The sequence below is a fragment of the Prosopis cineraria genome, unplaced genomic scaffold (assembly GCF_029017545.1).
Source record: "Prosopis cineraria cultivar Desert tree isolate PC_DT_omini unplaced genomic scaffold, ASM2901754v1 PC13, whole genome shotgun sequence".
Lineage (NCBI taxonomy): Eukaryota > Viridiplantae > Streptophyta > Magnoliopsida > Fabales > Fabaceae > Prosopis > Prosopis cineraria.
Genome location: NW_026555344.1, coordinates 3,846,346 through 3,861,313, shown reverse-complemented (window position 1 = coordinate 3,861,313; position 14,968 = coordinate 3,846,346). Strand labels below are relative to the sequence as shown.

Below are 14,968 nucleotides of genomic sequence, written 5' to 3'. Positions count from 1 at the left end.
TTTAATGCCAAATAATTCCCTTGATACTCAAAATAACCATCCAATTTTATGACCCTCTTTCAGCACTTGTCTGCTTGGTGGTTTGTTTTTTATTCTCCTTTTTTTGAGAAATAACAAAACTAATATTATTATTATTTTTAAATGAAAGGAAAAAGTGGCCTCATTCCTCTCGTGCACTCCATGAATTGATATATTTTATTGAATAAGGCATAAATTTATAATTTTGCTGTTTGTCACAGAATTTTTATGCATTGGGGATGGGGATGGGGATGGGGATGGGGATGATGATAACATATATCGTGATGGATGATTCACACTGACGTATTAACATTTTTTAATTTTTATTATAATTAATTTGATAAATTATGTGTGAATTGAAATCTTAAATTTTTAAATTTCCCAAGCAGACACTTTCCACAAGTCACAATCTGGGTCACAATAAGATAAAAAAAAAGCGAAACCAAAAAGGCTACTAGCTTCCAATGGGACAAGAGAGAAGAAGACCGAGAAATGTTGCCCAGCTTCCATAATCAATAGTAACTTTGTGCCAGGGACGATTTCACCACCAGAGGTTTTATAATTCTTCGCCTAAATCTCTGATTAGTTGATTCTTCTGCGTAATAATTTGAGGATGGATCACTTGGAAGGAGCTGTTTGGTGAATGATCATGATCCATAATTGAAGTTCACGATGATTGAATCTGAAACGGCTCGTTTCTCGCTCGCTGTTTGCTTCTCTGATTTTACCTACAGCTTACCCTCTGTCTCCCTGGTTCCCGTCTCTGTTCGAGCTTTTTCCTGTACAGGGTCTGTGCTAAGTAGGCGACGCAAATATTGTTTTAGGCCCTTTATTTAAACTGAAGAAGGTCTTGTATATCAATTTATCGGGAATCCTAATCATCATTCGTGAGGACTCTGCTTGAAATATCTGCTTGATCACCAGGACAACGGTAGTGAGTTTGATTGGTAAATGGTAAATTTCTTGACAAGAATTCATACGCAATAAGAAAAAAAAAGATTTCATGCAGCTTTGAGCTTTTAACTTCAATTCAGTGATTTTGCGCCCATCGTTTAATTTGTCGTGGTTTGTTTGATAGCGATAGTTTACCTGTTGTCTATATTCTATGATGTTGATAAATTTGTGATCACTGAATTTGTTGGGCTGAAAGAGGAGTATAATTTCGTTTGCTGAGGTGACTGTTGATTTGTCCAACTGTTGAATGGTTGAAGAAGTTTCATTTTGGACAGAGTCAGCCAATAACTGCTCCAACGACATTGGGGATTGTTCGTGGATCTAGAAATTGAATTTTGGATTCATTGGGATTTCCTTTGAAGTTTTGGTGGCTGTTACTTGAGATCTACAGGATTGAATTCATTCCTGTTCAGTTTCTAGGTCTTGACTGTGGTTGAATGTTCTAGCCCAAACATGGTGTAAACGGAATAGGATGGGCTTATCATAATGAACAAAGAAGCAGGATTATTTGTCAATGGATTCTCCAGAGAAGACTTTCTCTGAGCTTGTCAGTATCATCAAGTCTTGGAATCCCTGGAAACCCGGTCCAGATAACGTGTCAAAGGTTTTTTGGATGCCTGACCAGAGTTGCAGGGTATGTTATCAGTGTGATTCACAGTTCAACTTAATTAATCGCAGACATCATTGTCGTCTTTGTGGACGCATTTTCTGTGCCAAGTGTACAACAAACTCAGTTCCAGCTCCGTCTAGCTGCCAAAGGAATCCTTGGGAAGAGCAGGAAAAGGTTCGGGCTTGCAATTATTGTTTCGAGCAATGGGAGCAGGGTACAGTTGCTTGTGAGAAAGAGATTCAGGTTTTCAACCAGGATCACAGCGCTTCACTGTCAACTTCAAGCTCAATAAGCATCAATTCGTTTGGAACTGCTAATAATAGTACAAACACTTTTTGCTCCATCCCTTATTCCATTGATCCTTGTCAACAATCACAGCAGGGTTCTGATTTGAGCCTGCATCAATCATCCATGACAGTTGAAGGCATTGATAAGGAAGGTGTCTCGACACTAAGAAGGTGCAGTGATCGTGAAGCAGACTTAGGGAATGCATCACATGAGCAATATGGATTCTCAATGTTAAGGTATATTAGTCTCTTAGGTTCACTGGCAGATATAATTTTCACATGATCACTTATCTTCAGCTTTCTTTACCCAGACATGCTATAATTGTAATTGATCATATCTTTCCTTCTATCCATGAAAAATTCAAAGACAGCATTATAACACTGTGTGTGTGTGTGTGTGTGTGTGTGTGTAGTAATTGCATATTCATGGAATTAAGTTGGGCAGGCTGATAACATAAGCATGTATTTGAGATTGGGTTAGACTCGACAAGAGGTAAAGGATCTGAAGATGTACGTGGTAATCTTTGATAGATTTCTTAGTAATATATCTATTACTTGCGTTTCTCATCAGCATAAAAGCTTTGTATTTGGCAAGTATTTATTCCATGACTGGTGCTGCGTTGCTGCTTTGGAAAAAGAGGAAAACATGTATTAATTTATTTTGATTTTCATGGATTAAATACTTTTGTCTTGCCTCAGGACTGATGATGAGGAGGAGGAAGAGTACCGTGTTTACAAACCAGATTCTAAAGTTAGGCATTGTCCTCATTTGAATGGCTACAATGATCAAGTCATATTAAACGGAACAAGCAACATGGATGGCTCACAAGACCTGCATTCTGGTGGAGACAGCTGCAGCAATCCAACACACCAAAGTTTTGACGGACAGGCTTTGGAAGAATACCCATCCATTGGAAAACATGAAGATGGACATGATATTGGTGATGAAAGTGAAGCACCTTCATCTTTTTATGTTTCAGAGGATGTTGATGTTGAACCTGTAGATTTTGAAAATAATGGAATTCTCTGGCTCCCTCCGGAGCCAGAAACTGAAGAAGATGATCAAGAAGCTGGTTTATTTGATGACGACGACGACGGTGATGTGAATGCTGCAGGAGAGTGGGGGTACTTACGTTCTTCAAGTAGTTTTGGAAGTGGGGAGTCTCGCCATAGGGACAGATTAAGTGAAGAGCATAAGAAAGCCCTGAAGAATGTTGTTGGTGGGCATTTTAGGGCCTTGATATCCCAGCTGTTACAGGTTGAGAATCTACCTGTTGAAGACAATCACAAAAATAGTTGGTTGGAGATCGTTACATCTCTGTCTTGGGAGGCTGCTTCTCTACTTAAACCAGATATGAGCAAAAGTGGAGGAATGGATCCTGGTGGATATGTGAAAGTGAAATGCATAGCAAATGGGAGTCCCTGCGAGAGGTAAATGCTACAATCTATATGATTATTCATGTTTAACTCCATTTAGTGATGTCTCGTGTACTTTTAAATCAATTCATAATCTGGATGTCATCTGGTAGTGGGTTTCAAGATATCAAAAGATGGAAACCATCCCAAGGTCATGTGCATATGAATAGGCAGGCACCCAAATTGTGTCTTGGTGTGCAAAAAAACCTTCCATAAATTAGTTAAACTAAAATATCATGGAGAAACATTGTTCTTCATTCACAAATTTCTTGTTTCTTGTGTATTTTCCTTGTAAATGTGGTTGTAGTTTGGGTTGATTGAAACCCTCCCCTGCTTCTTCTTCTTCTTTTTTCCTTTTTGTTATGTTTTGCTCATTATCATTCTTGGATGTTACTATCTTTTGAGGGGGAAATGAATCATGGGAGACAGACATAACTTGCAGAATAATATTCAGGAATCTTCATCAGTTATTGAGAAAAAAAATTGAAAAAATTCAGATGACTCAAATTTTATGATCTGTGTGGCTGGATATACATTTTGCTTGGCAAAAGACATGGAGGAATTGTGATAAGGTCAAACAGAAACTTGTCTCTGGAATCTGAAGACCACAAAGTTTTCACTATTGTGCCTATCATGTATCTTTCTCTTTCTTCATCCTGTACCCCCCTGTTCGGTTGGAGGAGAATGGAGGGCAGGGGAGATTTTAATGCGTTGGATTTAAAAGAAATTGACAAGTGGGGTTATAAAATTTTAATAAAGAGAATATGTAATATAAAAGAGTAAGAAAAATTAATTGAAAGCTTTAAACCACACTTCAACAACAACAACAACAACAAGCCTTAAACCAAACTTCTCCATTTTTTAAAAATTAAACTCATTAAAATCTCCCCTCCCCTCCTTTCTCCTCCAACCAAACACACATGTGGGACTTAGGAATTAGTAACAACTTCCATGTACGTATTGAGTTTTCTTTCAGTTGTTGCTGAATCCTCACAAAATGCTAAGTTGACATTTAATTGCATCTTTTCTCATTTTAAGGCCTGTTTGTTTAAGCTTAAAGAAAGTGATTTTAATTAAGTTAAACATGAAACAACCATCACTTGGGTTAGCTTGAAAAAATATATTCTCAGCTTATTTTGTTAAACTGTAGCATGGATCAAAATGCACTTTCAAATGCTTCAGTCTCATTTCTCTTTTACCTTACTGCTTGGATTTTATGATCTTCCAGTGTTGTGGTTAAAGGAGTTGTTTGCAAGAAAAATGTGGCTCATCGGCGAATGACATCCAAAGTATACAATCCTCGCTTGTTGATCCTTGGAGGAGCTCTAGAGTACCAGCGAGTTACCAACCTTTTGTCCAGTGTAGATACACTGTTGCAGCAGGTTGTGATAGTTCACCATTTTGTTAGTTTAGGCTGCTGCTTGGTTGGTAGTACACAGACTGATATGTATACAATTTTAAACAGATTTTAGTTTATGTTGATGGGCTTTCCCTTGTGTTATCTAGGAAATGGACCATCTCAAGATGGCAGTGGCCAAAATAGCTGTTCACGATCCTGATGTCCTTTTGGTAGAGAAATCAGTTTCTCGATATGCACAAGAATATCTTCTTGAGAATAACATATCTCTTGTCCTCAATGTTAAGAGGCCACTTTTGGACCGTATAGCACGCTGTTCAGGTGCTCAAATAGCACCTTCAATTGATCATCTCTCTTCACCGAAGTTGGGCTATTGTGAGAAGTTTCATGTAGAAAAGTTTCTTGAAGATCATGGTAGTGCTAGTCAGGACAGGAAGAAAACTGTCAAGACATTGATGTTTTTTGAAGGCTGTCCAAAACCATTGGGTTGCACGGTAAGTCCTATATATATATATATATATATGGATGATTGCAATATGATATTACGAACAAGTAAGGGAATTTGTGGGATAGGGATACTAAACATAACTCAGATAATTCCTGTGTCAACATAGGTATAACTGCCATGTCCGTTTTCTTTTGAATAATTTATGCAATAAAATATCATAGTACCTTTTTTGCTATTGTTTAGATGTCATTTCTTATAGCCCAGCAATAGTCTTTATTCTTGTAGGAAATGTTCAATTACATAATGAATTTCTGCTCTGGCAGATTTTACTAAGAGGTTCTGATAAAGATGAATTGAAGAAGGTGAAGCATGTCATTCAGTATGGATTTTTTGCTGCTTACCATTTGGCTCTAGAAACATCTTTTCTTGCCGATGAAGGAGCCTCCCTGCCAGAACTTCCATTGAAAAGTCCAATAACTGTGGCACTTCCGCATAGCCCACCAAGCGTAGATGGGTCCATCTCAACAGTGCTTGGCCTCACCATTCCTGGCAATGAAAAGTCTCAGGAACCTGAACCTAACACTGAACTACAGAGAGCCCCAAGGAGTACAGTTGCTGATTTAGCCTCATTGGTTTTCAGAACAGAACCCTTTTTGGCTTGTGACCCTTCTCTATCTGGGGAACTTGGTTCAAGTGTTAGTCACTCAATTGCTTCTTACTCTTCTGCCACTTTTTCCGGAAATACAATTCCAGATTGTTATGACAAAACCCTTCATCCTTGTAAAGAAAGAAATGAAGTGGATCACAAAATATCTCTAGGTCCTGAAACTTCTGTGATGAGCAACTCTTTTTCAGCCATGAATGATCATACTAATGAAGATGGCTGTATGATTTTGGAGAAACTAAACAATGGCATTGTAACAGACACTCCTCAAAATGGCCACAGTGAAGTCTGCAAGAGCCAACTAAGTGATTCAGAGCTGCTATCTCCAGAAGATGTTCGAAACCATTCCAAAGGGCAAGAGTTCGTGAATGAAGATCCACTATCTCTAAAAGAAGAGTTCTCAACATCGCTTTCTGACCATCAAAGCATTTTAGTGTCCGTGTCCTCCCGGTGTGTTTGGAAGGGAACTGTATGTGAGAAGTCTCATCTATTTCGAATTAAATATTATGGCAACTTTGACAAACCCTTGGGCCGTTTTCTTAGGGATCATTTATTTGATCAGGTTGGTTTTTAATACATGAATAATTGTGAATGTCTTTGTTGTTAAATTTAACACAATGATTCTGAAACATGGTAAACTTCATTGTTATTCAGAGCTATAGGTGCAGTTCTTGTGAAATGCCTTCAGAAGCACATGTCCAATGTTATACTCATCGTCAGGGAACCCTCACCATAGCAGTTAAAAAATTATCCGAAATTTTGCTACCTGGTGAAAGGGATGGAAAGATCTGGATGTGGCACCGATGCTTGCGGTGTCCAAGAGTCAATGGTTATCCTCCTGCTACACAGAGAATAGTAATGTCTGATGCTGCTTGGGGTTTATCATTTGGGAAATTTTTGGAGCTCAGTTTCTCAAACCATGCTGCAGCAAGCAGGGTGGCAAGCTGTGGCCACTCTTTACACAGAGATAGTCTTCGTTTTTATGGGTGATTACCTTATTTTTATTTCTCATATATGAAGTATACCAATAACTGTCCCAAGTTTGAGCTTTTTAAAAATGTGTAAAGCAAGACTACGTCTGTGGCCTTTGTGAATAACCAATGTTTGAACTGAAAATATCCCTTTTGGTTAATGATTATCCTGATTGACAGTTTTAATAGATTCAGTCGTTGGTAACCTTTTAGAGCTCCATCTGCGTCTGATACATCTTTGTGAAAACAATTCTTGCTTGTCTTATTTTGGCCATTCAAGATTACCATTTTTCTGTAGTTTTAGGTAGCGTTTCGATTGATGGATTTGGATTTTAGATTTAAAATCTTGCATTTCAAATCTTACACTTGAAATCCATGTATTTAAAATCATCTGTTTGAATAATTAAAAAATTTTAAATGTAGAAGAGCGATGAACTGATATTCGAGTTTATTTTTATTTTTTAATCAACAAGAGATGAGAAAATATATGAGAGTCATAGAAATATCAATAGTGAAAATGTGAAGAGAATAAAATGTTTGAGGTGATTAGAATTTCCAATGACTAGGGTGTGGAAGGAATTTGAAATTACAATAGAATTATAATTTAAAAAGGATTCAATCATAAATTTTTGTGTATCCAAATGAGGGATTTGGTTCGAATCCAAATCCTCATTAATCCAAACACACCATAAGTGTATTTCAAATGGTGAGATTCATTAGTTCATTAAACTCATACTTTTCTTTATCTCTTAGTGCTGTGATTTTTCTTGTGCAGATTTGGGAATATGGTTGCTTGTTTTCGGTATGCATCAATTGACCTTCATTCTGTATACCTTCCCCCACACGAACTGGTTTTTGACAGTGGGATTCAGGAGTGGATTCAGAAAGAGACAGATGAGGTTCAATATTAACCGTCTTAGATCTTAAAATTTGGCTGTGATAGGGGACCTAATTTCTGGTTGTAACAGGTGATTAACCGGGCAGAGCTTTTATTTTCTGAAGTGCTCAATGCTGTTAGTCAAATTGGAGAAAAAAGATCTAGTTCAGTGCCACTTAGCAGCAGCCTTAAAACATCAGAATATAGACGCCAAGTTGCTGAACTTGAAGGAATGTTGCAAAAAGAGAAAGCAGAATTCGAGGTGAGGCCCCCAGTTTTAAATACGTGAATTTAAAGCATTGTCCAGGACCTTTTATAATTGTTAACTTTATTATCACTAGTTTGTGTAAATGAAGGAACCCCATCAAATGCTCTAGAAATTTATATGAAAAATGCCAGAACCGACAGAATTAAAACAGCGAAAAGAAGCAATCAACCAGTATGTTAAAATACTGTAGAAAATCACAGACAATGGCCGATAGTTCTAAGCCTTCAAGATGCTAGCAACTTCCCAACAAAAGCATCTCAAAATTCGTCCATCTTCTTTCACATAACATAATCGCCCCACCCATAACTACCTTCTCACTGCCTTATTGCGTACATCGTCTGCTTAGTCCTTCTAGAATATTCCTTAACCACTGGTGCCCATCAGCATATAGAGCAAGCTGGATCATGTTACTTTCTTCTACAAACAAGTTGGTAGGAATATATTAAACTCCTATAGGAAAGAGAAGAAAAGAAATAAAGTATATTAAGCTTTTGAGAATTATAAGTTGGCACTTTGTCCCATTTTTCATTCGCTTTGAGATTAATTAGATTGTCTTTGCCTTGTGCTTGAAGTGAAAGTGAAAGGGAATGGAGCCAATCAAATTGAGTGTATTAATTTATGCATAATGTCTATATCAAGTTCATTGTCAACATTTCCTTCCCCCAACTTGCTTTCGTGTTAATGCTTAGAAAGCGCATCCCTGGTATCTGTTGATATGTTTTCATTATTTTCTCGTCCTTTGGTTGCATGTGTTAACAGAAACCTCTTATCATTTTGGGATCATATCTTACCATGCTGTCCGTATTTTTTGTCATCTGCAATTTTATCCCAGCATTTCAAATTTACAGAAGTTTTATTTAATTGTTTTTTTTTTAAATAAATGGACCAGCATGTAAATACCATATACTTGACAGTTTGTATTTACATTTTTCTCCTCCCCCCCTTTGTTCTCATAGGAGGAACTTCAAAAAATTTTGAATCACGAAAGGGGGAAGGACCAACCAGGAATTGACATTCTTGAAATCTATCGTTTGAGGAGACAGTTACTTTTCCAATCTTTTGTGTGGGACCGCCGCCTTGACCATACAGCTAAGTTAGTTAATACCAGCAAGCAAAGTGGTATGAGAAGCTCAGTCTCAGATGACAAGGAGAGGCACATTACTGAAAACCAGACTATTGATGCCCTTGTGCCAGAAAGAGGCTACAATGATTATGACTCTATACTTGTGGGCTCAAAGCCTAATGATAACCCTGACCTGCGTAGAGGAGTTGATAACGACATTTCCCAATCTGATGCATTTCATGAAGAATTGGACGCAGCCAAAAGTTCTAATTATGAGAAAGAGGGCCAACCTTATCGTTCAATCAGCGATTCCATAAATGCTCAATCAGACCATTCAGACCTTGGCTTAGGTGTTCTCAGAACCCACTCCGATGGGCAGCTTCTTAACATGCCTAGCCTATCTGATACCCTTGATGCAAAATGGACAGGAGAAAACCACTTAGGATCTGTGTTGCCAAAGGACATTACTTCTGTTACTGCTGATACAACTGCAGCAGATTCTTTGATTACCAGTAGAAAGAGAGAAGCGTCCAGTCTAGAGGATCATGCGGAAGACCAGAATGAGTCCAAAAATTTATATTCTGCTTCTAAGAGCCTTGATGACGTGGAAGATTCTTTAAGCTGGTTAGCAATTCCCTTCTTAAACTTGTACCCTTCGTTTGACAAGAACTTTTTAGGCAGTACACAGAAGTTTGATACTCTAGATGACCATCCTGTTTATGTATCGTCATCCTTCTGGAAGCTGGAACTCCAACGAGGGGCAAGACTGCTTCTGCCAATTGGTGTTAATGACACTGTAATTCCAGTATATGATGATGAACCCACAAGTATAATTTCCTATGCCTTAATGTCTCGGGACTATCATGTCCAATTGATTGATGATGAAAAAAGACCAAAAGATGGGGGTGACTCCAAGGCGTCATCATATTTTTCTGACTTAAGCAACTTCCAAGCATTTCATTGTGCTGATGATTCAACTTTTCAATTTCTGAAAGGTTTGGCGTTAACAGATGACATGAAAACATCCATGTCTGGGTCTCGTAATGCATCAACATTTGATCCTCTGTTATGTACAAAGTCTATGCATATCAAAGTTTCCTTTGGAGAAGATGGTCCCCTTGGTAAAGTGAAACATACGGTGACTTGTTACTATGCAAAGTGGTTTGAAGCCTTAAGAAGGGTTTGTTGTTCTTCGGAGCTAGAGTATATAAGGTCTCTTAGTCGGTGTAAGAAATGGGGAGCTCAAGGAGGAAAGAGCAATGTATTCTTTGCAAAAACTTTGGATGATCGATTTATCATCAAACAAGTCACAAAAACGGAGCTCGAGTCATTTATTAAATTTGCTCCTGAATACTTTAAGTACCTTTCTGAATCAATACACTCTGGAAGCCCAACATGCCTGGCAAAGATTCTGGGGATATACCAGGTACTTGTTCTTAGAGCCTCAAGTTTTGAACCTCCTAAGTAAGTGTTTTTATAGGTTTTGTTGAATACTTTCAAGTCTAAGGTTTGAGATGAGACTTTATTGGGCATCAAGAAGGACAGGTTGGATATAGCCTTGTTAAATGGATTAATGGCCTTCAATCTTTTTCTAAGGTTTTTGTAGTAAACAATTCAATTACATCTCATGGAACAGCACACCAATACTGGATATATTTTTCATTCCTGTTTTTACATGCTGTGGATTGGATGAATATTAATGAAGCATTCATATAGTCGTATGCAACAAAGTTTTGATTTACTTGATCAAGGTTTGAAGGTTGCTTTGCTTATGTAAAGTCTTAAGACATAGTAGTAGAGGTTTTTTTCGTCTCCTTATGGTTTAATGACAAAGCGATTTTATTTTAAACTTGCTTGCAAAAAGTGCAGTTCCCTTGATAATGACCATATGATATTCTTGCTGGTTACTTGACTTCTGACAGATCTTAACTAACATAGATCTAATCACTATTCTTTTATTAGCTATTATTTCTTCTTACACAGTTACGTGTGTCACTGAGTTTTGCATTTCATCTTCTGCAGCGACCAGTTTTAGTATTAAGCAGTACTTATCTTTGAAGTCAGAACAACCATACAACTCAAGTTATACAACCATGTTTTTTATCTCTCGGGCAGTAGTTTGAAATAAGATTCTAACTTGGTTTCATTATTTCACACAGAATTCTAATATAATGTTTATATTGATGAAGTTGTAGTAGCATTAAAAATTGCTATCCTTCCACATTGAAATTTCTTAGCCTTTTTTTCCAAATACAAACAAGGGATTATCGTGGGGAAATGAGAAGGACAATGCTATAAATCATGTCTTGAAGTTTATTGATCATTGGATTGGTGCTAGATAATCCTGAATTTTGCTCCGCTTAACTACATATGATCTTCATAACTTCATCTGCTATTGGGTTTATCTTGAAAAGGTCAAGTCAAAGCATCCTAAAGGAGGGAAAGAATCAAGGATGGACGTTCTGGTTATGGAGAATCTTCTATTTAGGAGGAACGTGACACGGCTTTATGATCTCAAAGGATCTGCCAGGTCTCGGTATAATCCGGATTCTAGTGGGAGTAACAATGTTCTGCTGGACCAGAACTTGATCGAAGCAATGCCAACTTCCCCCATTTTTGTGAGCAACAAGGGTAAACGGCTGTTGGAGAGAGCTGTCTGGAATGACACTGCTTTCCTTGCTGTAAGTTTCAGGACTTTATATCTTTTCGTTATGGTCTGTTTTCCCTTGTGTATTGCAAATAATTTAATCCACATTTTTCATGTATATGTGCTGCTATTCTGCAGTCAATTGACGTAATGGATTACTCGTTACTTCTTGGGGTGGATGATGAGAAACATGAGTTAATTCTTGGAATCATTGACTTCATGAGACAGTATACCTGGGACAAGCATCTTGAAACGTGGGCGAAAGCTTCTGGCATACTGGGAGGGTCCAGAAACTCATCTCCAACTGTGATATCACCCGACCAATATAAGAAAAGGTTCAGGAAAGCAATGGCCACTTATTTTCTCATGCTTCCTGATCAGTGGCCTCCCGCACGTAATAAATCCCAGTCTGATGTATATGAAGAGAACACACAACCCAAGAATTCACCTAGATGATTCTTTGATGCCTGGTTCCTTTAAGTTTTTTCTTCCCATGTGGTAAATCAGCTCCCCCATATCATTTTCTCTTTTCCTTTCTTTGTCCCTTAATTTTCATAGGAATTTTTTTCCTTTCATTTGTAATTTTGTAAGTGAAACATTTGTGAATTACTTGTTGGAAGATAAACAAAGAAAAGGCTGTTAGAAAATACAGGATGCGTATCTGGGGTTGAAATATTTGATGACCTCTGGATGAAACTCTGTACAAAAAATTTTTATTCATGTATTTAGCATCATAATTTATACACCATTTCGATTTGTTTGGACCATCAGTTTACACTGTTTCAGATCTCAATGTAATTACCAGGATCTGCCTAGCCTTTAGTAGGCAATTACCCTTGTATCAGACACTTTGGCAATTTATTTTCCTCTTCTTTTCCTCAAATATTTGTTCAATTATGTCAGCGACAAAATGGTAATATCACTCTTAATTATTACAATACCATTTCTTCATTATTACTGATAAAAGCCACATGACAGAGCCCTGAACAGGGGACCAATTTCAATTATTCTTTCTCCTTTTAGTTAGAAGTTCCTTGGCTTTGAGGTTTACTTCTAAGTAAGATTTGAACTGGTTGGATACATTGGTGCCATTAATTATGTTTTCCGGTTTCCGGAATTTGATTTCCCTACAAAACTAAGAAGTTAGTAGAGTCCTATCTCTTTTGGGATTATTTTGTCCTTGACGGAAAAAAAAAAAGGAGGAGGAGGAGGAGGAAAAGAACCAAGACCACTCTCTAGATCACAAACTTTAGCTTGTTTATTTGAAGAAGCTTTTGTCTTCCATGTATTTGCCTTGTCCTTCGCAGCTTGTTCTGTTCTTTAGCATTGTTTTTTCAATTAGTGCTATTTGGATATTAAAAATGGAAAGTCAGACAAATTTATTGCCTTGTGATTAGGAAGTCATCATCGTCATCTTTATCTTTTTCTCTATCGGATAATCTAGAATACTAGCATAAAGCTGATTGGAAGAGAAAAGCATTGCCATATGAGCCTGTACAACTTTACAAGGGAAAAAAACCACTTCACAAGTTCTTGATTCACCATTAACAGTCTCTTATGCCTTTCTGATACATGATGCTGCTGACCAGTGGTGGAGCAAGAACTTAAAAAGCATATATATATATATAGCACAAAGTTTGTATAATTTTGTTTTTTGGAGGGGAGGGGAAATGTATATTACTTATATAATACTGACAAAAAAGAAAAATTGAAAACTTGTGGAGCCATGGGCCCCACCCACCTCCCTCCCTCGGTCACTGCTGCTCTGAGACCTTAGGCTTTGATATTTGACAAAGTAAGTTGGAAATGTTTAGCAGAATGAGTTGAAACCATTGCAGTTTAGGTCTTCTTGCAGCAAAACACCTTCATCTTCTGGATGATTCACTTCTTCCCCTTTCACTATCTTTATCCAGTTTTGTTGAAGAATTTCTCTGATCTCAACATCTCTGAATCCCCAGAAAGGAAAAAAAAAAAAAATCTCCTTAGATAGACAAGTTATATATATGATAATTTAAGTAATGAATCATCTAGCTAGAATCAGAGGTAAAATCTGATGGAAAATAACTAAACTTGTTAAGAGGCCGTTGAATTTCTTCATTGAATCACTTTACCTTAGATGGTAAGGTGGCTTTGAAGTTCGTTGAAGACGAGGTCCTTCATCGTACCCTTCACAGATTATTTCCCCATTTTCATCTCGGTAGCAAACTATGCCCTCAGATAGATCCTCATATACCTGTTGGACATAGTCCACTTCAATGAGTAAAAAAATTCATAGACCCATGTTTCTGATCTCTTTCATGGATCCAAATTCTTCAGCTTGGATAAGAGTGAGAGAGATGAAAGCAAGATATTGACCTTGTTTTTGATGGAAGCTCTGATCCTCCGTGCAAATGATGTTCTTTTCAGTGGGACAGAGCTGCGCTTGGACTTCAAATCCTTGCTTGCAATCTTTAGGAATGACCCAGATTTCTGAACTGGAATTTGAGTTGAACAAGCACAGAAAATAGCCATCATCAGTATCTGATTCTACAAGAGAAAGAAGAAGAAACAACAGGAGGAATAAGTCTATTCTTATGGAGCTCTATCGATACAGGAAACTAGTTCTGAGGAATATTGATATCACTTCAAGCTGACAGTATTTTTATTTCTGGGGTTTGCTTAGATCATACTATAATAAATTCAATTATTGATGTCTAATCATGTATATTAGATTAGTCATGTGGGGCCTAAGTTACTTATCTGCTACCTTCTTTGTTGTTGGCGTTGAACCTAGTTTTTGGACGCATAATTATATACTAGATTATATTTATAAGTTGCTGATATTGATAATATATTATGAATTATAAGGTTTTTTTTAACAATCTTTTATTATCTTTATTGTTTGAATATTAGGATAAATTTAAAATTACTTCCTCTAACCTATAATATAAGTCATTATTAACTAATTTACATTTATAAAAAAAGTTTGTTAAAATCTTAATTTTCTAAAAATTTTCACATATTTTGAATTGTAACCTTAAATAAAATAAGTATAATATTTGACTTATTCAAAATACCATCATTAATTAAGTTGGATATAATAAAATAAAAATATGATTAAAAATATATAAAACCTACCCAATGATCTATATATTAGGTCCAAGGAGAGTATATTAAACTATTTTTATTCATATCTGACTTAATTTCGAAATCATTTAGTGCAATTTTTTTGTGAACAATTATTAGAGCAATTTATCAGTGATATGAACACTAATATTAAAAATACTTTATCAAAATGTATTTTTAATTAAATTTTTTAATATGATTTAAAATCAATTGATTGTAATAAATATATATATTCAAATTTAAATATAAAAGCATTTTTTTAATTTGATGTGAATAATAAAAT

General features: G+C 36.6%; 2 protein-coding genes across 2 annotated transcripts; one reads left to right on the top strand and one right to left on the bottom strand.

Moving 5' to 3' along the window:
* The first annotated feature begins 477 nt into the window (after positions 1 to 477).
* LOC129290281 (1-phosphatidylinositol-3-phosphate 5-kinase FAB1B-like) lies at positions 478 to 12,463 on the top strand. Its single transcript, XM_054927005.1, has 11 exons — positions 478 to 2,106; positions 2,569 to 3,300; positions 4,514 to 4,667; positions 4,792 to 5,136; positions 5,414 to 6,316; positions 6,409 to 6,740; positions 7,501 to 7,624; positions 7,694 to 7,864; positions 8,827 to 10,359; positions 11,348 to 11,614; positions 11,719 to 12,463. Exons 1-11 carry the CDS (start codon positions 1,487 to 1,489, stop codon positions 12,034 to 12,036), a joined length of 5,499 nt encoding a protein of 1,832 aa, XP_054782980.1. The 5' UTR covers positions 478 to 1,486; the 3' UTR covers positions 12,037 to 12,463.
* A 580-nt stretch (positions 12,464 to 13,043) lies between these two features.
* On the bottom strand, positions 13,044 to 14,210 carry LOC129290282 (uncharacterized). Its single transcript, XM_054927006.1, has 3 exons — positions 13,936 to 14,210; positions 13,692 to 13,813; positions 13,044 to 13,526 (listed from the first exon to the last, which is right to left on the bottom strand). The coding sequence occupies exons 1-3, from the start codon at positions 14,092 to 14,094 to the stop codon at positions 13,391 to 13,393; spliced, it is 417 nt and encodes a 138-aa protein (XP_054782981.1). The 5' UTR covers positions 14,095 to 14,210; the 3' UTR covers positions 13,044 to 13,390.
* Between the last annotated feature and the right edge of the window lie 758 nt (positions 14,211 to 14,968).

Coding starts and splice junctions, on each gene's coding strand:
- LOC129290281 (XM_054927005.1), top strand. CDS start 1,487: ATGGATTCTCCAGAGAAGACTTTCTCTGAGCTTGTCAGTATCATCAAG. Junction 6,317..6,408: donor GGGATCATTTATTTGATCAG/GTTGGTTTTTAA, acceptor ATTGTTATTCAG/AGCTATAGGTGCAGTTCTTG. Junction 6,741..7,500: donor GATAGTCTTCGTTTTTATGG/GTGATTACCTTA, acceptor TTTCTTGTGCAG/ATTTGGGAATATGGTTGCTT.
- LOC129290282 (XM_054927006.1), bottom strand. CDS start 14,094: ATGATGGCTATTTTCTGTGCTTGTTCAACTCAAATTCCAGTTCAGAAA. Junction 13,814..13,935: donor GAGCTTCCATCAAAAACAAG/GTCAATATCTTG, acceptor TATGTCCAACAG/GTATATGAGGATCTATCTGA. Junction 13,527..13,691: donor AAGCCACCTTACCATCTAAG/GTAAAGTGATTC, acceptor CTGGGGATTCAG/AGATGTTGAGATCAGAGAAA.